Raw genomic sequence first — 22,110 nt, forward strand, 5'->3', positions numbered from 1 at the left:
GTAGAAGCATTTGTAGGTCGGCCACAGGTCTTAAGTGCTGAATTGCCCAGTGCTACTGAAAATGCACAATTAAAATAATGTCAGTGTGTTAACAGCGCGAATTAACATAGGAATCAGACTGGAAGTGGTCGATGAGTCAGTCTTTCGTCTCCTCTCCTCTCCTCCTCCTCCTCCTCCAACTGACTCTGACTGGCTGTAAGCAGCCGAGTCTGTAATCGCTACACTTCCTCAAACTGGTTCAAAGGGGTCCCTGATTTGCTTGTCTCGTTAGACACACCCCCACCTCCTACGTTTATTGATTTCATTGGCCATGATACAGAAGAAACTTTAGGTTCATTACACAGCACCAGACCAAGAGAAGCAGTCCGCTCAGAGAGTGGGCAGGTCTATGGGCTGGAGCCAGGCAATGATTCCCCCAGAGTTGGTGTTGAAGAGTCCTTGAGCGAGACTCTGAACGCCTAGTTGCTCGCCGTGAGCAGGTTGGTGCCTTGCATGGTTTCCTCCGCCATCGAGTGAATGGGTCATGGGTGAATGTAATGCACAATCTCTGTAAAAGCGCCTTGGATAATTACCATTTAGATCGGCTATTCTCAAATGGCCAAAATGTATATAGGGCTGAAGTGGCACTGGTATGTGTATGTTTTGTAATAATAATCAAAATCTACAAAGTAACCAGTAACCACAGTTGTCAAATAATTGTATTGGATTATATATGGATTATTATTGGAATATTTGCAACTGCGATGTAGTGGAGTAGAAGTAGGAGTACCGTTTTAGCTCTGCTAACTAGATATCTTGGCTGCAGATAGCAGATGCTGTATACAAAACTAATGGTCCATTTTCACCCAATGTTTGTCCTAGAATAGAGACACGAGGGTCCATTTGGTTAAAGATGCCTGGCCACTTATATTTATTTTATAAATAAACCCTGTATAATTCAGAGGGAACAGAGTGAGTAAGCTTTCTCCGAATCGACAAGCAGAACACGCGTGTATTTATAGCGGGAAGGCCATTTGGAACTGGACGCCAACACGCGCTCACACATGCACACACGCACACGCACACGCGCACACACACACACACACACACACACACACACACACACCCCTAATATGGTGTTCACTTCTCAAAGCGGTCCAGGGGGTCCCCAGCTAAAGTAGTTAATATATAATACATTTAACCACTTTATCCATTAAAATGGTGTCGTATATTTCAGGAAAACCTACAGTATTGAAAGATTTTTGCAAACTTGAATACTTTTGGCACAACATAAAGGCCAGATATACAGTATTATTGCGACCGAAGGTCGCAGTTTAGTATTTGAAACGGCACATGCTGACTCTGTCTGTCTGGACGTGTACATGTTTTTACGGTCTATGGGTTTGCCGCTCTGACATCACTGTGATGTCACACTAACAGAATCCCTTTCATGCCCATATTTGGAGTTCCTCGATCTCATCAATATTAAGCCCATATCTAACAGGACTTCATATGGGAATGCCCATATATGGTAGGCCTGTCAAAATTTGCCAAAAATGGCATTCGAATATTCGGTCAAAAATCCACCGTTGATTCGAATAAATTCAAATATTCGAATAAGTAGAGAAATTCAAAGCATTCGCAATTCGGAGCTTCGGAGGTTTTTTTTTTTACATGTTATATTCACACCAATACAGCCATTGTTGCTGTTTTCTTGGGTCGCGCGTTAACAAAGAAACAAGCCTATTTGCATATCAATAGACCTGTATTAGGCGACGTTCGCGACCCCCCAAACCTGAAGCTGTTTATTCTAGACAGTCGCTTCTATCGCTTTACTGGTGGCCGTGCAGGTCCGCGTTGGTCAGGGACGTGCACGTCGTGCAGAGAATGTTAAGAGAGGCAGGGGCTGACATTTCTAAAAGGGCCCTTTGGTGGACAATTCTCTCTTAAAAGGGCAGGGGCTCAAGCCCCGTTTGATGTCTGTGTGCACGTGCCTGGCGTTGGTAAAAGCGCAGAGCAGCATCGCATTGTCTATGTGAAGCGTCACAGCAGCTGTGATGGAAGTTGGAAGTGGAACAACCACGAGCCACGACGTGAAACGAGCAATTATAATCACACCAATGGATTATGTTTTGGTTTGAACCAAATTAGGTAGTCTACGACTACAAGAGTAGTGTGACGGAGGGAGTTTTACCGTGACCGTGGCTGCGTGCGGGGAGACTCGGTGAGAGAAGAAATCCATGCTTTACATTGTGTTTTCGGTCGAGAAGTCTCGTAAACAGTCTGCCTTCCCATCACTACCAAATGTGTCGTGTCGCCCGTTTCAGCTTGACTCGTTATCATTCTGAATCAATTAAAGTTACATTTTGTGATTAAACGTGAGTAAGTTTGACTCGGAGGCAAAGCACTGTGTGTGCACTGCGAGGCGGACGGTCAGTGTGAAGGGAAAGTTAAGCTGGAGGTTTATTCTTCGTTGTATGACGGTGTCGCTAAACATGCACCCATAATCTACAAGCCCACAACGTATTGGATCAGCGACGCATTGTGGACTTGTAGATCAGCCCACTTTTGCAGCGGCGAATGGAGACTTCTGCCTCGCGAGACCAGCCACCTTTTACCGTTACATTCGCGCAGAATCTCGCGAGAAGTGCGGCAGATTTGTTTTAATTAAATATAAATTAATTCGAAGCTCAATTTTTTACTTTCGAATATTCTTTTATTGTTAAGATTCGAACGAATATTCGAATATAGAATATTCTTTCACAGCTCTAATATATGGAGGCCACATACCACACTAACATAATCCATATATGGCCACGACAGCCCATGTGTGGCTGGTTCTACAGACAGGGATCTCCATGTATGGGCATACAAGGTTATGATGTCAGATGTCATATACTATCTACATCAAAGGACTTTAACATAACGAATAACGGAAATAGCATGTCTGGGCTTTCATATTAGCATATCTCTCTCTATATATATATATATATATATATACTGTAGTACATGGATACCAGGGGTCTCCATATATGGGTAACTGGTCTGATATACATCACTGGCCAGATGGCCAAGACATGGCGCGACCTCGCCCTTTAGGGTGAGGTCGCTTGTCGCCCTAGGAATATGTTCCTTCTTTCATCTTTTCCCTCCCATCTTGAGCACCTTTTGGGTCCTATTCAGCGTTCCAGGGGTGTACTATACTGCCTTGTGTGGGCCTGTTCAGCGTTGCGGGTGTGTATGTGTACTGCCTGGTGTGTGGAGGGCCGATAACGTGTGGGAGGAGATATGTAAATGAGCACGCTAAACTCTAGTCATGCCTCGTGCAAAGTTTACTCTGTTCACATCCGCAGGAAAAGCAGTCAGCATCTGTGTCGATGTAAAAAAAAAAAAGACCCATGTCTCCCACTCCATCTGTCTCCGTCTTTCCTTCAGTATGTCTCTCTGTCTGTATGCCTCTTTCTCCCTCTCTCCCCCCCATCTCTCCCTCATAATTAGGCCAAGCTAAAATAAATGTGGCCGAGGGAGGAGGATGTAGCATTTCACTTCAGGGGGCGTTTGGACTGTTGGGGCTCAGGGACATTTTAATCAACAGTTTCCAAAGAAGAAAGTGCAAAATAGAACCCCCCCTCCTCAATTTGCCTTGAACATGCACTGCTTGCAGCGTAAAACTGATAAACAAGACACAGTACACATTTGTGTTTGTAGAACTGTGTGTGTGCGCGCTCGCGTGCGTGTGTGTCTGTGTGCGTGCGAGGGTGTTGATTACTATGCATGCATGCGAGGACCAAAAGTATGGTAACATTTGAGAAATAGACCACACAACAACCATTGTTTCATGGTTGACAACGATTTTTAGAGTTTGCTATTAGAACAAACATATCTGATCTATAATCTCACAATGTGTCGTTCTGAGACACGTTGTGAGCTTATAGATCAGCTTTCTCTCCCCTTTGTGGGCTTACAGATTCGTAAAATGGTTGTCCTGAAATGTTGACGTCCTCACATATATATACTGTATATATAGTACTATTAACGTGAGAGCGCGCGCCTGCGTGCGTGTGTGTGTGCGTGTGTGCATGTGTGTCCACTCAGCAACGGCCTATTTATTTCAGTGTGAGGAGGTGGAGTGCCATTCTAAGAGCCTGAGGCCACATATCTCTTATTCATGGGTCAACAATAACATCTAAAACCTCAGAGCGGAGGGCCATTTAAAGACCCAGCCAGGGAGAGACGGAGCGGGAGGGAGTGCGAGACGCAGGTCAACTCAGAGAGAGAGAGAGAGGGAGAGAGAGAGGGAGAGGGAGAGGGAGAGAGAGAGAGAGAGAGAGAGAGAGAGAGAGAGGGAGAGAGAGAGAGAGAGAGAGAGATAGCAAGACAGGGCGAGAGACTTAAAGACAGCAAGGTTAAGAGCGTGAGCGAGAGATGCCACAATTTGCCATAGAGAGATATGCAACCGTGTCCATGAAAACAAGCCCAAAAGAAGTGACTAGGGTCACATGAGCACTTTAAACGTATACCATACACTGCATGGCTAATAGCCGAATCCACGGAGTGGCAAGCGGAACAGCGAGACATTTTCAGACAGGGGTCCTTAGAGACAAATAAATGAACATTTAACATGAACATGCTTGCGAAGCACTGGTTCAAATAAGAAAGCTCACTTTAGACACAGGTAAAAAAATACATTAAAACGATAACAACCCGCGCAACTACCACTATTTACAACCAACATTTACATAAAAACAAGCCCATATATGCTTATTATAATCCGGCAAGGCAACACTAGAGAGAGACAGCGAGAGCGAGAGGGCAAAGTCCATCTACTGTACACGTGGGTTTTCAACTATGCTTGTTTTTAAGGTAGCTCTCAGTGGAACATAGTCAGGGTCCCTGCCCTGTTATTATTATCATCATGCAGCAACAGTAAATGATTGAGACTGTTCGGTTGGCTGGAGAGATGACGACAACGGAACGGGAGGCGCCCCCGTTCGTTGCCGTTCCTATAAAATGGCGGCGTCTGCTATGCTACAACGAGTCCTGTTAGCCGCAGGCTCCACCGCTGGGCTGCATTGTGTTATTTTGTGTTTGAATTACTACCTTGGTTCAGATCCTTAGGAAAGGTCTCGTTTTGGTTAAGTTGTGTCTTTTTCGTTTCCTTATATTTAGCTTATTATTATTATGTCACGTTTGTGTTGTTTTGGGCCAGTGTTTGTGTGAGCCAATTATTTTGTAATTGTTTGTGTCAAGACGTTCTGTCGTCGGCCGCTCGCCACCAACAGGCTCATTCTCCACTAAATACTCCTTTTCTATTTATTATATCGAAGCCTAGTAGTAATATTATATTGATTCTAGATACAACTGATACCAACTGCCTATATTTTTGCTACTGCTTTTGCATATATTTATATAAAGAAAAGAGAAGTTTTGTACCACTCGACCTATATTGTAATAAATATTCTCTAGTTTTGCAAACTGGTGTCGAGTCAATATGTTCTGATTCACTACGAGCCGTGGGTCATAACAAACATCCACTTTTATGCCCAGCATAGCAGACACACAAGAGTTACCAATGGATGACATACTAATGCTAGTGCTGTAATAGATTTCTAATGAAATGTAATACTTGTTTTATATGTGCAGTAATGTGTCTGTCACTTTACCTCAGTAAGTTAAGAATACAGTACTTGGCACAAAAAGACTGACTACAACAGCTGTCTATCGGGACAGTGGCTCCGACGTCACCAGTCCATATACGGAAGAACTCTTCTCATCTTAACATAATTGTATTCTTAGACACTGTTTAGGAGACACCCTTTCACCTATTCTTGTCACACTACTTTGTATAAAGGGGAGATGGTCGAAGGGAACGGGAGCGACACATTTGCATGCGTGTCGCTCAGAGCTCTTGATTATGTTGTTAATAAATATTGTATTCATTGCACTCCACCCTCTCTGATTTCAACTTATTATATTAGCATAGTATGTTTGAAGAATTCTATTACAGTGCGTGCGTGTGCGTGTCTGTCTGAGAGTGTGGACTTGTATTGCTATACACGTCCTCCCCAACAATTTAGAATTGTGAACGATCTCACAATACAGTCAAGCAGTTGTTTGATTATGGTTTAAATGTGAACTTAGGAATAGTTCACCCCCAGTTACAATAATGTTTTGTTTGTTGCATTCCTAAGACAGTAGTTTGATTGTAATAAATGTCGCCCCCATTATGCGGATGGAGATAAAAATGCATTTGTGTCTCCAAAATTTAGATTTTTAAAATTAACATTTCAAATAAAATCTTTACTTCTGGGGGTCCCTGGAACAGAATATTGAGATATATTTCAGATGGGGGTCTCGGCCAAATACCTATCATTCTGGGGGTTTTTTACATGACAAAGTGTGAGAACCACTGACATAAACCTTTTTTTTAAGAAAACCATTAGAATTAGAAGACATTTTTAGAATCAGCCCCAGGTCTTAACCCATTTAGAACGGGTACACATTATTGAGTATCATTATTTTATGCTTTAACTATTGAAAAAATAGCAGATATACAAGCTCACAGCGCGGCACCGAGTGCCGCGCTGCGAGCTTGTAGATCTGCTATTTTTGAAAAATCGTGAAAATTAGAATTTTGACCCGATTCTATAAGTGTCTTTTGAATCCTTCTAAGATTTTTTGGAAAAACGTATGTTTCTATGTCAGCGATCTGGCTATAGCCATCAAGGAAAAGGTCCTTTTCACTTAAATGGAGCTCAGTTAGTCTGTTCTTGAGAGACTACTATGTAAGTGGTTCTCAAACCTTTTTCAAGGACCCCCAAAAATTATATGTATTTGGCCACGGACCCCCATCTCAAAATATCTAGTTCCAGGAACCACCCAGAAGCAAAAATTTGAGTTACAAACGTTCGCTTAAAAAAAATACATATATTCAAATATTTGCACACATTTTCACGACTTTTTCCAAAAATAGCAGATCTACAAGCTCGCAGCGCGGCACTCGGTGCCGCGCTGTGAGCTTGTATATCTGCTATTTTTCAATAGTTAAAGCACAACATAATAATACACAATAATGTGTACCCGTTCTAAATGGGTTCTTAATGTCTTGAAGAGATTTCCCCCCACAAAAACTAGGCAGGCTGAGCTGTCAGTCAGCTCTTCACGCAACACGGAGGGGCGAGCAGCGTTCCAGTTGGGTACCAGAGCGTCTGACATTATTACCACCACTAAAATAGAGACGGCCTTCGTTGATGCAACCACTGGCAAAGAAAAGAAGACAATTATCTCAGTCTGTCTGGGCGGGCGGCGCCATGACAGAGAGGACACTGTGAAATCAACCGGTATTACCTTGATGTGCGTGAGCCACCAAGAAAAAAACTAAAAAAAGAAAGAAAGTTACGTTGCGCAAGACAAAGTCAGACAAAAAAACGAAAACAAAACCCAAACAAAAAGGGAAAGTGATCCGAGGACTTAAAGGTGTATTCAGTGATAATGAAAGTGGCCAGGGGTCCTCTTGTCCCTTAATGGCCTTACAGCGTGGAAATGTTTAGTTTTTATAGATTTTTTCCACCATTATAATGTTCTCGTTTTTATCATTAGACCAAATCACTGAATATTCGTAGGCCTACGTCTCCAGCTTCAGGATATGTATGATACTGATTTACTACGAGACTGTGGCATTTTAGTAGTTCAGTAGTTTACAATCTAGGCATTTAGCAGACGTTCTTAATTCAGAGCGACTGTGGTTCTCAAAACTTTTATTTTGACCATCATAACTAAACATCATAACATAACTACGGCCATACTCTACCCTGATTGGTCGAGGACTGGCTGGCCACCTCTGAAAACCGAATCTAGCTATGCTCGTAACACGGGCCATGGTGGAAGTCCTTAAATGGTCAGCACACATTCTAGTGAGGAGAATGATTGGAAAATGTATCAATTATATTTTTATTTGAATGAAATACAATCACTGAATACACCTTTAAGGTTCTCAAACTGTTTCGTGCCGAGGACCCCAACATTTATAGTAGGGAACTTAAGCCTGGACGGCTTTCAGGACGGCTCCGCTAGGACGGAAGTAGCGCTGCCATGACGTCAGTCACCGTAGCAGTCAAAATCTTTAAGCAAACAGCCGTCGGCGACGGGTTCCCACCCCTTTTACTGAACTCTTTGGTTCCCATGGTGCCGCGTCTATGCAGCGGACGTTGTAGACGCTACGTGGAAAGGTAGTTTCTGCTGGAGTAAAATGGTAAATGGTGCATTTATATAGCGCTTTTATCCAAGGCGCTTTACATAGATTTTGCATTACATTCACACACACATTCATACAACGGTGGCGGAGGAAACCATGCAAGGCACCAACCTACTCACCGGGAGCAACTAGGGGTTCAGAGTCTTGCTCAAGGACTCTTCAACAATAACTCAGAGGGAGCCCGGATTCGAACTGGGAACCCTGCGGGAACCCTTCGTGCTCTAATAACGGTTTCTCTACCCCTGAGCTACGCCGCCCCCTGGAGTAGGATGGGCTGCGACGGCAAGCAGGTTTATCTATCGAGCACTGATCCAGCCGTCCTTGCTTAGACTCTATTATGGCTGTAACTACATTTATTTGGCCGTGGACAGTCTGGACACCCATCAATACATGTTTTGTGGCAAGGACCCCAGGAGAGAAGATTTAAAAAAAAAAAAGAAAAAAAAAACCCATAAATCAAGACAATTCAAAATTACTCAAATGAGTTTGATAAAGTTCAGACATCTTACAATAAATGCGAGAAGTCTCTGTGTGCGTGTGTGCGTGCGTGCGTGTATGTAATCCGCGTATCTCGACAACCGTTCGTCCCACCGGCTTCAGATTCGGCACGCGCATTCTCCGCCACGGCAAGGAGTGCAATGCCCGGCCTCGATCCGACCCGATGCGCGGTTTTCCGGAACGGGCGCGAAACGTTCGGAATCTCCGTATGCGGAGATGATGTCTGACATCTGCTTTTTTATGGTGATGCTACAGGATATTAACTACTTTTGCTGGACCACATTGAGAACCACTACCGACCGTAGAAGTCCATTTGGTTCCATTTATGAGTTACGGACCCCGTCCAGGGTCCATTTGCCACCGAAGTCTATATGTGTTCAGAGAGGGTGATCTAGAGCAGTCATCAAAGCCCATTGTGACGGTTTCTTTTTTTTTTCTCTCTGTCTCTTTGCCAGGCTATGAATATAATTTATCGCCAGAAAGAACACAAGAGCAGCCAGAGTCAATGAAGGGCTAAATGGCATGGGAGCTGATGGAACGTGCTGTGTATGTGTGTGTGTGTGTGTGTGTGTGTGTGTGTGTGTGTGTGTGTGTTTGTGTGTGTTCAGAGATGGATGGGGCAGAATAGCGTTTGATTGGCTCTGAAAGAACGCGCGCAGAGCGAGGCTTCCCCCTTCTCGAATGCCCTGCTGGCACGCTGACGGGGTCGAGGGGGCGCAGCGCCGCCGGCTCTCAGGAGCTCGACGGCACAAACCGTAGGCGACAAATAATACTTTGAAACGAAAAGCTTTTTGGCAAACACTTAAAATAATAACAACAGGTGCGTAGAGGAAGACAAAACTGGGGCCTAAAAGTTTACAGTAAATATACTTATATATACTTATACTCCACAATAAATTGTCGCCCACATAATTGTGATTAGCAATTTATGTCTCGCGGTGCGAGGCGTTGTGTGCTTGCAGATCGGCTGTTTTCACTAGTTTAAGTCATTTTTAAAATGATAAATGCAAAACTAACGGTTTTGGACATACAAGGTTTTCATCGGACAACGACGATATATTGAATTACTTCATACTTAACACTTTGGTTGCCAACCCCAAGTTTCCCGAGTTTATATAGGTACCCTACCTGTGCCAACCCCGAGTTTCCAGAGTTTGGGCAGTTTTTTAAGGAGAAAAAAAACATACCAACCCCATCTTTCAAACATGGCAGCCATGTGTGTTTACATTTGAAGAAACAAAATGCTGCTATCTCATGAATGCCTGAACGGATTTCCAAGCGGATTTTTTTGTTTGAAAGCTGTGAACAGCGTGCACACACGTGGTGCATGATCTAGGCATGGGCGTGCATGATCCGTGCACTATGAATTACATGGAGGTCTATGGAGACCATGGCATCAGGGACCTTCAAAGAGATTTAATTGATTGCAACGAGAGAGTTAAAAAGCCTGCTATTTCCACTATTTGTATGAACATTTTTAACATGGAAATGATCATGAAAATTATGATGATCATGCCAAAATAATTGTGATTATCTCAAATAATTGTCATTAGGTGATTATGCAATAATTGTGACCGGTCTATCTATGCATTTAAACACAGTTAACAGGAATTTATTCTGTGATGAACACTTTGAAACACAGCCAAAATAACTTTTAGCATTTAGGTAAAATCCAACAATTATCCTACTATAATGGAGAAAACTGTCTGCAATCTGTTCGTCTCCTAAATGAGTTGGCCAAATCGACGTGCAATTAATTACACACAGGCATTAAGCATAAGCAGAGACTAACGGAGCAGATTTAGTTTTTCCATTTCCCCAAATTGAAGGTGTTTATTAGCATTTTGACGGGATGTGAACTCGGCCTGACGTGAGAGCAAAATACAGACACAGGCAGGACTTGCACACAGATGAAAGGAGAGAGTGATCAATAGAGCAAGAGTTTTCAAGAACCCCCAAATTCATATGTATTTTGCCACGGACCCCTCAACTGAATAATTTCTGACAGGGACCCCCAGAAGCAAAGATGTGTTAATTTTGTGTTTTGCTATGGGTATACATTTTTTTTAGGCCACACAATATGTGTGTTCTGTGAGGATGTACTGATGGGAAAAAAGGTACATAATATGCAAACACAGTATGTATATGTGGACTATGCGGTCCTCAAACACTGACACGCCGCTGCACGCCTGTGTGATGTCATTGTGACGTGGTCTGGGAAGGGGTACATTTTACACATAAAGGTGACTTTACTCGAGAGCAGAACTCTTTGTCAGTGCTTTGATGTCAGACATGGCGGGTGACTTCGGGATCTCTCAGCAGCAACCTGCTAAAGCAGATGAGGTCTCCTGTGACATCTGTGTGGAAAACAAACTCAAAGCCCTGAAGTCCTGCCTGGTGTGTCTGGCCTCCTTCTGTGACGCTCACCTGGAGCCCCATCAGAGGGTCACGGGGTTAAAACAACACAGGCTGATCGACCCCGTAAAGACCCCGGAGGACCTGCGTACGTGTCGGGAACATGGCAGACCTCTGGAGCTGTTCTGCAAGACTGATGGCACGTGCGTTTGTCAGCTTTGTGCCGAGTCGGACCACGAGTCACATCAAATTGTATCCCTGGAAGAGGAATGCGAAGGAAAGAAGGCCGAGCTGGGAAAGGCAGTGGCAGAGGTTCAGCGGATGATCTGGGAGAGACAAGAGAAGATCTGTGAAGTTAAACGCTCTGTAGAACTCAGCAAGACGAACGCAGACACAGAGATAGCGGACACATTCACGAAGGTCCTCCCTGCTCTGATGGGCCGCATTGAAAAGCATAAAACAACTGAGAAACAGGCTGAAGACGTCAATAAAGAGCTGCAACAGGAAATCGCTGAGTTGCAGAAGAGAAGCTCTGAGCTGAAGCATGTCTTGCACACCAGAGACCACCTCCACCTCCTCCAGAACCTCAGGTCCATCAGCAGCACCCCTCCACCCACCAAGGACTGGACAAAGGTCATTGTCTATCAGTCTTCAGATGCAGGTTCTGTGTGGACAGCTGTGGATCATCCAAGGACGAGTGCCTTTCTTCAAGAGAAGGAGAGGCCGCTGAGAAGCATCCAGCAACATGAGGTGGATGTATCTCTGGATCCTGATACAGCAAGTCCCTACCTCATCCTGTCTGAGGATGGAAAACAAGTGAGTTATGGAGGCATTAAGAAGAATCTCCCAGATAACCCAGAGCGTTTCTCACGTTACTACAATGTCTTAGGTAAACAAGGCTTCTCCTCAGGAAGGTTTTACTATGAGGTTCAGGTTAAAGATAAGACTGACTGGGTTTTAGGAGTGGCCAGAGAGTCCATCAACAGGAAGGGGCTTACCACACTGAACCCCAACAACGGTTACTGGACTATATGTTTGTTTAATGGAAATAAGTACGGGGCTTTTGCTAACCCTGATGTTGTCCTTCCTGTAAGAGAGAAGCTCCAGAAAGTGGGAGTGTTTGTGGATTATGAGGAGGGTCTGGTCTCCTTTTATGATGTGGAGAACGGAGCTCATCTCTACTCTTTCACTGGCTGCACCTTCACTGAGATAATCTATCCATTCTTTAGTCCTTGTTGTGATGGTATTGGAAACCCTGCTCCTCTGATCATCTCGCCTATCAACTCCAACTTCAACTTTAACTTCAACTTCGTTATCACATCACCGGATTACAGGTGTAGAAAATTGGCCGATATCAGTTTTCGTACAAGCTCCCATCATTCATAGTTTTCAGGGAAATGGGAGAAGAATGGAGATTATAGAAAGAAAGGAAAGCAGATAGTCAGATATTGAAAGACTGCACAGATATTAAACATGGAGGTGCATTCCCAATCAGAAATGTGTCTTAGTGTTAAATGTGGTGGCAGGCTAAAAGAAAAACAGGTTCAAAAGGTTGTTTCACCCCGTCGATACATTGCTTCATTTACAGTATATCTGAACCACAGAATTCTGTAGAACACCTTGGACAATCTTTTATGTGTTTTTTCAGGCCCGGACAGTTGGTGCAGCGGCCCGGCTCAATGTAGCCTGAAGGCGTGTTGCCGGTTCGATTCCAACGGTCTTTGCTGTGTGTCACTCCCCATCTATTTGCCCCCCCCCCCCCAAAAAAAAAAAACACTTTCAGTTGTGTTTTCAGTTGTTTAATCTGCCAGGTTTCCAGTCGGTCAAACAGCAGGTACGTTCAATTCATTAAAAAAAAGGGGGGGAAAAAAGCTCTGGTTCAAAAGCGATACCTGAGGCAATACAACATGGCCTCTCATTCAGCAGGTATGAGGACGCTAAGCGGCCTGCTCTCAAAACAATACCGCTTTGCTGTCATTGTGTTCTTTGTTGCTTTACTTGCTTGTTAAAGCACACAGATTAAGGTTAATGCATTTATTTATCTTCAACTCTGGCAAGGTTTTTTTTTTTTTGCCGTTTTGTGAATGTATGTACGGTACGTGCTCGTGTGCGTGCGTGCACGTGTCCGCACCTCACTAGCTACACACTCTACAGTATGATTGCAAAGCGCTACACAAAGCCTGACGGCGGGACTGGCGACGGCGGAGGGTGAAACGACAAGATAAGCGATCATTCGAGAACAATCAAAGAAAAAAAGAAGACAAAAAAAGACGTCTCTGATATCAAATATATCAGCCGTAAATGGTTTCATGAGCTCCAGTGAAACCGCCTGGGCCTCGTCCACTCCGTCTCCCCCTGGGCTCGAATCTGCGAGCTGTAGGAGGGTCTGTCCGTGTGCGCTGGACCGTGGAGGACTCCAAAATATACTCTTTAAACCATTTAGAACAGGTACACATTTTGTGTATCATTATTTTATGCTTTAACTATTGAAATAGCAGATATACAAGCTCACAGCGCGGCACCGAGTGCCGCGCTGTGAGCTTGTAGATCTGCTATTTTAGAAAAATCGTGAAAATTTGAATTTTGACCCGATTCTATAAGTGTTCTTTTAAATACTTCTAAGATTTTTTTTGAAAAACCTTTGTTTCTATGTCAGCAATCTGGCCAGCCATCGTCAAAGAAAAGGTCCTTTTCACTTAAATGGGGCTCAGTTAGTCTGTTCTTGAGAGACTACTATGTCAGTGGTTCTCAAACCTTTTCATGTGAAGGACCCCCAAAATGATATGTATTTGGCCACGGACCCCCATTCAACGTATTTAGTTCCAGGGACCACCCAGAAGCAAAATTTTAGTTACAAACATTCGCTTTGAAAATACTTATATTCAAAGATTTGCACACATTTTCACAACTTTTTCAAAAATAGCAGATCTACAAGCTCGCAACGCGGCACTCGGTGCCGCGCTGTGAGCTTGTATATCTGCTATTTTTCACTGGTTAAATAATTCTAGGCCTAAATGGGTTAAGAACTGCCCTGATCCACTCACTGCTCAACCTTGAGACCCGCCGCGGCGCGTTGCGCGCACGCACACACACACGCACACTCTCTAAATTGCCAATTGCCTAAAGAGTGCCGTTCACGCTTGAAAACCCACGGATTCCTTTACACCACCCATGTTAAATGGAACCAGAACCCTGCACGCACGCGCTTCATTAAAGTTGCTCCTTGGTGGGCGCGGTTTGGGCACAGCGGGGAGAGTTCAGGGGGGGCACGGGGGAGTTGCCGGCGAGAGCCGACTAGAGATTGAAACGCGCACCGCCAGACACATTCAGGCGAAAACGCACGCACGCACGAACACATACGGTACGCGCATGCAGCAACACAGCCAATTTAAGAAGAGAGAAAGAGGATCAGGTATAATTGAGAGAGTTGGCTGAGCAAGTTTTGCCAGATGAAAGCGGGCAGGATTAAATGGCTGGTGTGGATGTTGCAGTGTGAGGCATTGGTTCTCAAGCTGATCAAATTGGACACCACGTCTGAAAATATGTTGTGCCATCGACCCCCGGGAGGAGAAGATTTGTTTAAAAAAAAGTTTCTAAGTCAGTTAGTTCTCAAACTGTCTCATGCCAGCAAGAGCCCCCACATTGATATTGGCTGGGGTTAAAACCACCATAACTCCATAACTTTAGGAGCTATACAGGCTCCAAAACTTGCTCCCACGGATTTCCATTTTCATTCAAAATGAACACTTCGGATTCTTCAATCGTACTTCCGGGTTGTCGGATTGCCTTCAGACTTCACCCACACTCTCTGAGGGGTGTGGAGCTCAATGGTGCACACCGGAAGTGGCTCTGTTCTAGAGTTCTCTAATTCTGGCCTCGGGCCAGCCCAGTTAGGGCCAGGCCTTCATTTTGAGGCCCGTTGAGAACTCTAGCCTGTTCACTTCCGGTTTTACCAGGAAGTGGTCATGTTGACCCGGAACTCTGCCTCATCCCCCAATCTCGGGGTAAAAGGAACGCTAAAGACTGGAAGTATATCGGAACATCGGAACTGGGTCAAAGTGCAACCTCCCGAACACACAGGCATGTCAAACCTTTTTAAGGGGTCATTTGGAACCCCAGAGGAGCCTGTGAACTTTGAGACCCACTGGTGTAGCAAAAAAACATAATACCATTATGTTCAATATGAGGAGAGCGAGCCATTGTGGGTGTTTAATTACTCAGAGAGCGAGAGGGTAGTACAAATACATGGTACATACTAAATACCATACAAATACGATACATGGATCGGGTCCATTTGGTTTCATCTGTACCCTCGCGGAGTTAAATTAAGGATCGCGATGTTACCGAGCGAGTGACACCATTGTCACAGACAGACAACCCAACCAGACAGTTAACTCATTTAGTGCCTCGGACATGAAAGGGTTAATTGTCCAAAGCGCCGTCTAATTTTCTCCATTCGCGGCCACTCTTATTTTGAAGGCCGGAAGTAGATCGAGCTCACAATTCCCACTTGACGATGTTCAAGATTCACCTGTTACTAGTTCCGGTCCAGAGCGTAAACAAAGATCTAAGATGGATGCCTTCATGCTTGTGCTATTTCCGCGAGTAAACATGCCATCCTTGGCATCAAAAGTCTTTTTTCGAGTAAATGGACTCTACAGATCAGAAAATTCATTGTTTTCTATGGGAAGCACTTTGCGTGGTTATGTACAGCAGTACAGTATATAGTTTGACTCATTACAATACTCTTTAATCTTCTACAAAATGACTGAAATCAGTGAGAGAACTTTAATCCATGGCATCTAATCCCCTCAGCCAATGGGAGGGGAGGAGGACGGTTAGTTAATAAGCCAGGGGTTCCAGAACTTTCCCCACCAGACTCCCCGCTCCAGTCACACCTGGGTCCAATTGTGCTTGACAAGCTGTCAGATTTGTCTGACGGACGGGCGGTCTGAATCAATCTGCCGCCGGGGGTCGGGTCGGGGTGCCTCTCGGGTTATTAAATTGGTTCCTTTGTGCCCAGGGCGAGTCAATCCATCACGGGAGAGAGAGAGAGAGAGAGAGAGAGCAGTCGGGACAGACAGAAGGAGCGGGCGGGGCCGGCGAGAAAAGAAAAAAAGAGTGAGAAAAGAAAAAGACGCACCTGCAGGTTGTTTCTCTCCAGACGCATCTCCAGGATGTTGTTCTGTTCCTCCAAGCGCTGCCGCTCCGCCTCCAACTCCTCTATCTTCAGCCTGGACGGGTCGCACGTGCGCACAAACACACACACACACACACGCACACACACCCATGTTTGTGTTACTATACTCGTGAGTACAATCGATATTCAGGACAGTATTTGCAAAATGCAGACAATTTGTCACAAAGCAGATTTACAAGCTCACAACGCGTGGCGACGTGCAGTGAGTGATTGATTGATTGAGTACTTTATTAGCAGTTTGCAAACAATAAAAATAAAGTACAGGAAAATACAGTTCAATACAAGTTCTGCTTCTCTGCCAAGAGGATTTTAATCCCAAGAAAGCCTAGGGCTTGTTTTTGTACTCAATTAATCGAGACTGAGACTGTTATACCGGGTACTCTGACAGTGGGTATACTAATGGGTATTGCATAAAGGGGTTGGACATGGATTCCCTAATTTGCATCGTTCCCAAACGGGTCGGTGGTACCCGACGGGCACCATGTCTTTTAGTAAAATATGTGAGTACTTTTTTTCCACCACTGACAAGTACACACAAACACACACACACACACACACACACACACACACACACACACACACACAGTCAGCCATCATGTTAAATGATGAGTGGCCTCTGTGTTGACGGCGCAGGCTGACAACAGATCCAGTGGATAGGATGTCAGGACGGCGTGGAGCTAACAGAACCGCCTCGGCTGTGGGCATCAATCTATCTGCTATCTGACAGCGTGTGCGTGTGTGTGCGTGTGCGTGTGCGTGTGCATGTGCGTGCGTGCGTGCGTGCGTGCGTGCGTGCGTGCGTGCGTGCCCTCTACCTGAGTGAGTTGACCTCCTCTCTGGACTCTGCAGAGGCGCCGTCAGCAACAGAGGACTGCTGCTTCTTTACACACTCCAGCTCCACCTCTACCTGAGAGAGAGAGAGAGAGAGAGACGGGAGATAACTCAATCAGGAAGTCCGGTTTAGCATACAGTTTATGAAATTCACACAAAAAATGATTTATCTCGTAATCTAACTCCAAATCATGTTCATGTTTAAAACAAGCTCTTCTCTACCGGCCGTTACAAAAGCACGGATGGCCGCGGTTGTAATTTTTTTTTCTGTTCTGGGAGAAATAAAATGCGATCGTAACGTGGGAGCGGAAGTAATTGGATTAGATTTGGATCGGCGGTGTGTTCGTTCATGGAGCCTTGGGAAAAAGGAAAAAATCAAACCTCGGTTCGAAGTGGAGCGGTGAATCTGAGCAGCTACACCCTGTGTGTGTGTGTGTGTGTGTGTGTGTGTGTGTGTGTGTGTGTGTGTGTGTGTGTGTGTGTGTGTGTGTGTGTGTGTGTGTGTGTGTGTGTGTGTGTGTGCGTGTGCGTGTGTCAGTCTGCACAACAGTGCCCTCTTCTGGTCAACCATAGTCATTGCAGCTATTTATGCTGGACGGGACAGGGAGACACACAAAGATATCCATTGGGAGCGCTGTTCCACACCGCTCAAAAAGAAAATAAAAGAATAAAAAAAGCACAGGCATTTAAATAATTGTTTAATCGCTGGAACTCAATGTGTTAAGCAGGACTTAAACACGCTCCCCGGGAGCGTGTGATTATTTTGTGTGATTAATTCACATTGATTATAAACCACCGTTTGTGTCATGAGTGCATCCACACAGAACACATGAGTGCATCCACACAGAACACAAATATTATGCAGCGGTAAAAGCTATGCTATTCATCTTGGAAACGAGGCAAACGTTTAGTCGTGAATGAAATGAAATGAAACCAGCGATATGGCACCAGCCAACTAAAACATTTTCGTGACCGCTTTATTTTGTCACGTTTCCAGCGGGACAGGGAGAGGGACAGATGGAGACAGACAGACAGGGAGATGGAGAGAGACAATTAGAGAGACAGAGAGAGAGCTAGAGAGACCCAGAGACAGAGAGGCAGAGAGAGAGATAGAGACCCACAGACAGAGAGGCAGAGAGAGAGGGAGAGAGACAAAGAGAAAGAGCAGTGTGTCTGCTGGGGGGAAAACATATCGTTGTTGAGGTGGAAAACAGTGTATGTCCAAAACCGTCATCGTTTTGTATCATTTTAAAACAATTTAAATAGCTGATCTACAAGCCCACAACGCCTCACAGTGTGAGGCGTTGTGTGCTTGTAGATCGGCTAGTTTCACTAGTTTTGGTGAGCGACAACCTTGTATGATGAAGCAGGGATTCACTTTACGAAAAACATACAAAAACAGACAAATTTGAAACTTGGAGGTACGAGGTTTCTGCCCGACAGTGATGACATTGTCCGCGGAGAACTCAACACGAAAAGGTTTGAGAACCAGTGAGATAGAGATCGGACACAAGCGACGCCAGGCAGGCACAGCGACAACAACCAGACATCAAAGCTACTCTGGTCTGTCACAGTGCTGTGTTGTGTCTGGCAGACAGTACAGTGTATGCACTGTGTGTTGATCATCCATGAGCTTCTCACATTGCAGGGAGAGAAAAAGAAAAATCCACATCCGCTCACATTTCAGCCCTGATCTTCTTCCTCCTCCTCATCAGATGGACAGACAGACAGACAAACAGATCAATGCCTTCATGTCCCTCATCAATCTATCCCAGCAGCCCTGCTGTGATGTCCTGTCCTGTCCTGTACTGTTCTGTTCTCCTCTAATGTATCCACCCTGTTCTAATGTGCTGCTTGCCTGACCTCTTCTGTTTCCTTCACTGGCTGTCCTTTCTCTTTGCCCTCTCTCTCTCACTCTCTCGTTCTCCTCGTTTGTCTTCTAATTGTCTTTCATCGCACTTCGAATGCTCTAATCCAGGGGTCTTCAACCGGTTCAGGCCAAGGACCCCTTAGCTGAGAGACAAATGAAGGAGGGGGACCCCCTCTACATGTTGTATAAAACTGTTGTGTGTTGCAGAATTTCATCGATTTCATAGGTAGATTCATAGACTTGTTTGACACCATGTTGGATTCGAGTTAATGTTTGTTTCAGACATTTAATCACTTAAATTGACGATACTTTGTAAACTTGACCTATCACTCAGTACTTGGTCTGCTCTTTTTTTTTTTTACCTCCACACCCAACCTATTTTCCGAAAATAGACGATCTGCAAGCTCTCAACGCCTCGCGCTGCGAGGCGTTGAGAGCTGGTAGATCAGCTATTTTAGGCCAAAGTTCTCCTCAGAATAGGGATGCGAGGGTTCAAGTTGTTAATCTAAAATAGTTATCCTACCACACAAAGATTTGGCGGCCCCCCCTGTAGTAACTCTGAGGACCCCCCTAGGGGTCCCGGACCCCCTGTTGAAGGCCCCTGCTCTAACCATAAAATAATACCCGTAAATCTGACAGCTCTCAATGATTCACGCACGATGGAGCACTTTAAACAGTGAGAAAAACAAAAGAGCGTGGCACTAGCAAACTGCCAAAGTGGAAGTTTAACGGTGGCAGTAAACGAGTTTTTAAAAACAACACAAGTTTAGAATATGGAGATAAGAGGTCTCTGCCTCGGCAAACAAACGATTTCATAGTGTCTGCTCATCCTCGTTGCGACTTGCTCTTAAGACAGGAGAGGTAATTATACGGCTCTGTCCAGACAGGTTGGATTTCATGCGTCAATTCTCATCGGCGCGGCCCGGGGTTGACGTCTCCCCGGCAACAAGGGAACGACCGGCGCGCGCGCACACGCGCACACACACACACACACACACAGAGGCGCGCGCTGTGCTGTGCTGCTGGGAGAGAGAGAGGGGGCGAGCTGGGGGCCAGACGAGAACGAGTCTGTGTGTGTGTGTCTCAGAGATCGAGAGTAAAGTTCCTGATTAGCAATAAATGTGCAGAGCTTCAGGTGTAGCACGTAAACGCCCGACACACAGCGGTGAGACTGTGTGTGTGTGTGTGTGTGTGTGTGTGTGTGTGTGTGTGTGTGTGTGTGCGCATGTGTGTGTGCGTGCGTGCGTGCGTTTTACTAACTGTTTGGAGTTGCAGTTTGAGGGATCCTGCCTCCTCCTGTGCCTTGACTAACTGGGCCTGTGGAAAGAGAGAGAGACAAGAGACAGAACCAGTGAGACAGAGAGAGATTTTATTATAGTTTTCTACCTAGTATAGTTGATTGCAAAATGTTAATACAGCCGTTTAGGCTTTTTAAATGTATTATTCGAGTAGGCATAACCGTATATTTTAAGTGTACATTTACATTTCCATACTTTGTTTCCTTTTGCCACTTGCTGTGGCAATGTTAATATAGGTTTCCCTGTGAGAGTAAAGCCCCTTTGAATTGAGCATAGCAACAGAGGCCATTATGCAGTGCAACCCATTCAAAATGAATGTGTTTTCTACCTGTGACGCCACAAAATGGCCACCAGTTATTCGCGCAGTGCCGCAAATAGAAAAGCCATTTAATAATGAATGTGTGTTCTAACTGTGGCACAAACAAATGGCTGCCACCCTATAGCTCAATTCAAAGACACTATCTGATACTGTCTGTGTCAGGTAGAAACCTGTCCAAAACTGTTACTTTGCGGGATTCAAATTCAATACCAGCAAAAGATCTATAAGCTGAAATGCGGCGTGAGGTACGTTTGATGCTTTTGTGTGACGATGTAGTATGGGCTAGAGCTGGGATCGGGCCCATTTTTTCAGTCCGTGCCGAACCCGTGTCCCACAGTTTTTTTGTCCGGCCCGAATCGACGTCAGAAAATTAATCATTAAAATTCATCATTAAAGTCTGACCCGTGCCGAGGCCCGGCCCTTACATATCCCACCGCTTTTCCCCCCCCCCCCTTCTTTTTTCTTTGAAGAAGCCACTGATTAACAGTGACTAGCAAAGTTCTAATGTGCAGTGCATGCAGCTTGCCTGCTTGTTACGATTATTATGAATATTAAGCCACCCGGTGGCTTGTGAAAGTGTTTAAATAGTACGTAAATTATTAAATAATATAAATAATATATGTCTGACTGCAGTGACTCGCTGGCTGCACACTCATCCTGCAAGTTTCTGCGTCTGGAAAATAGCAAATTCACAACACGTTGCGGATGCGAGGCGTTGTGAGCTTGTAGATCAGCCACGTTTGGCACGGAACACACTGTGGCGACGAAGCATAAGCCAGGCAGGATTTACTTGGTAATGTATGTGTTGGACGGACAAGGCTTGCACAGTACACGGCACACTGTGCACACAACTGTCGCAAAATAAACTTCCAATTCAAGGGACAGTAGTGGGGAACACAGCGCCAACAAGCAGCGAGCTCCCTGCGCCACAACAACACGTTTACCTCAGCGTTTGGGACTTTTATATCTCTGTGCCTGCAGCATTATTAACCACTTGAACCCTAGAGTCCAAATTCTGAGAACTTTAGCCAAAAATAGCAGATATACAAGCTCACAATGCATCGCAGCGGCTATTTTTCGGCAAAGAGCTTTGGAGGGGAAAAGAGCAGACTCAAGTTTATTAAGTATTGACGATTCAAGAGGTTAAATATCTGAAAATCCACATTAACATGAATCCAAAATACACTGATGATTGTGCTGTCAAACAATGAAACTATAAGGAATCTATGATAAGGTTGTGGGGGTCCCTGCTTCATCTCTCTCTCAACTAAGGGGTCCTTGGCCTGAAAACGTTGAAGACCCCTGCTATAAACGTGTGTGTGTGTGTGTGTGTGTGTGTGTGTGTGTGTGTGTGTGTGTACCTCCATCTCGGCGTGGTTGCTCTGGGTCTTGTGCAGGGTCTCCTCAGCCTCGCGCAGCCTCTTGTTGAGCTGTGGTGAGTACTCATTGGGGGCCAGCTCACTGTCATAGGACTCCAGGATGGACCGCATGCCATCACGCTCCTGA

The 22,110-nt window shown here is 45.0% G+C and overlaps 1 protein-coding gene across 2 annotated transcripts in view; it reads right to left on the reverse strand.

Annotated features, from left to right (window-relative positions):
* mad1l1 (mitotic arrest deficient 1 like 1) overlaps positions 1-22,110 on the reverse strand; it is a 187,982-nt gene that overhangs the window by 96,210 nt on the left and 69,662 nt on the right. For both annotated transcript variants that reach the window (XM_080722022.1, XM_080722023.1), the window contains exons 12-15: positions 21,966-22,106; positions 20,248-20,304; positions 17,102-17,193; positions 16,230-16,320 (exon numbers count right to left, since the gene is read on the reverse strand). In XM_080722022.1, coding sequence (XP_080578148.1) covers positions 16,230-16,320; positions 17,102-17,193; positions 20,248-20,304; positions 21,966-22,106 — 381 coding nt within the window. The remainder of the gene's footprint in view (positions 1-16,229; positions 16,321-17,101; positions 17,194-20,247; positions 20,305-21,965; positions 22,107-22,110) is intronic.

The sequence above is a fragment of the Nannobrachium achirus genome (genome assembly GCF_963921795.1).
Source record: "Nannobrachium achirus genome assembly, chromosome: 3".
NCBI classification, from domain to species: Eukaryota; Metazoa; Chordata; class Actinopteri; order Myctophiformes; family Myctophidae; genus Nannobrachium; species Nannobrachium achirus.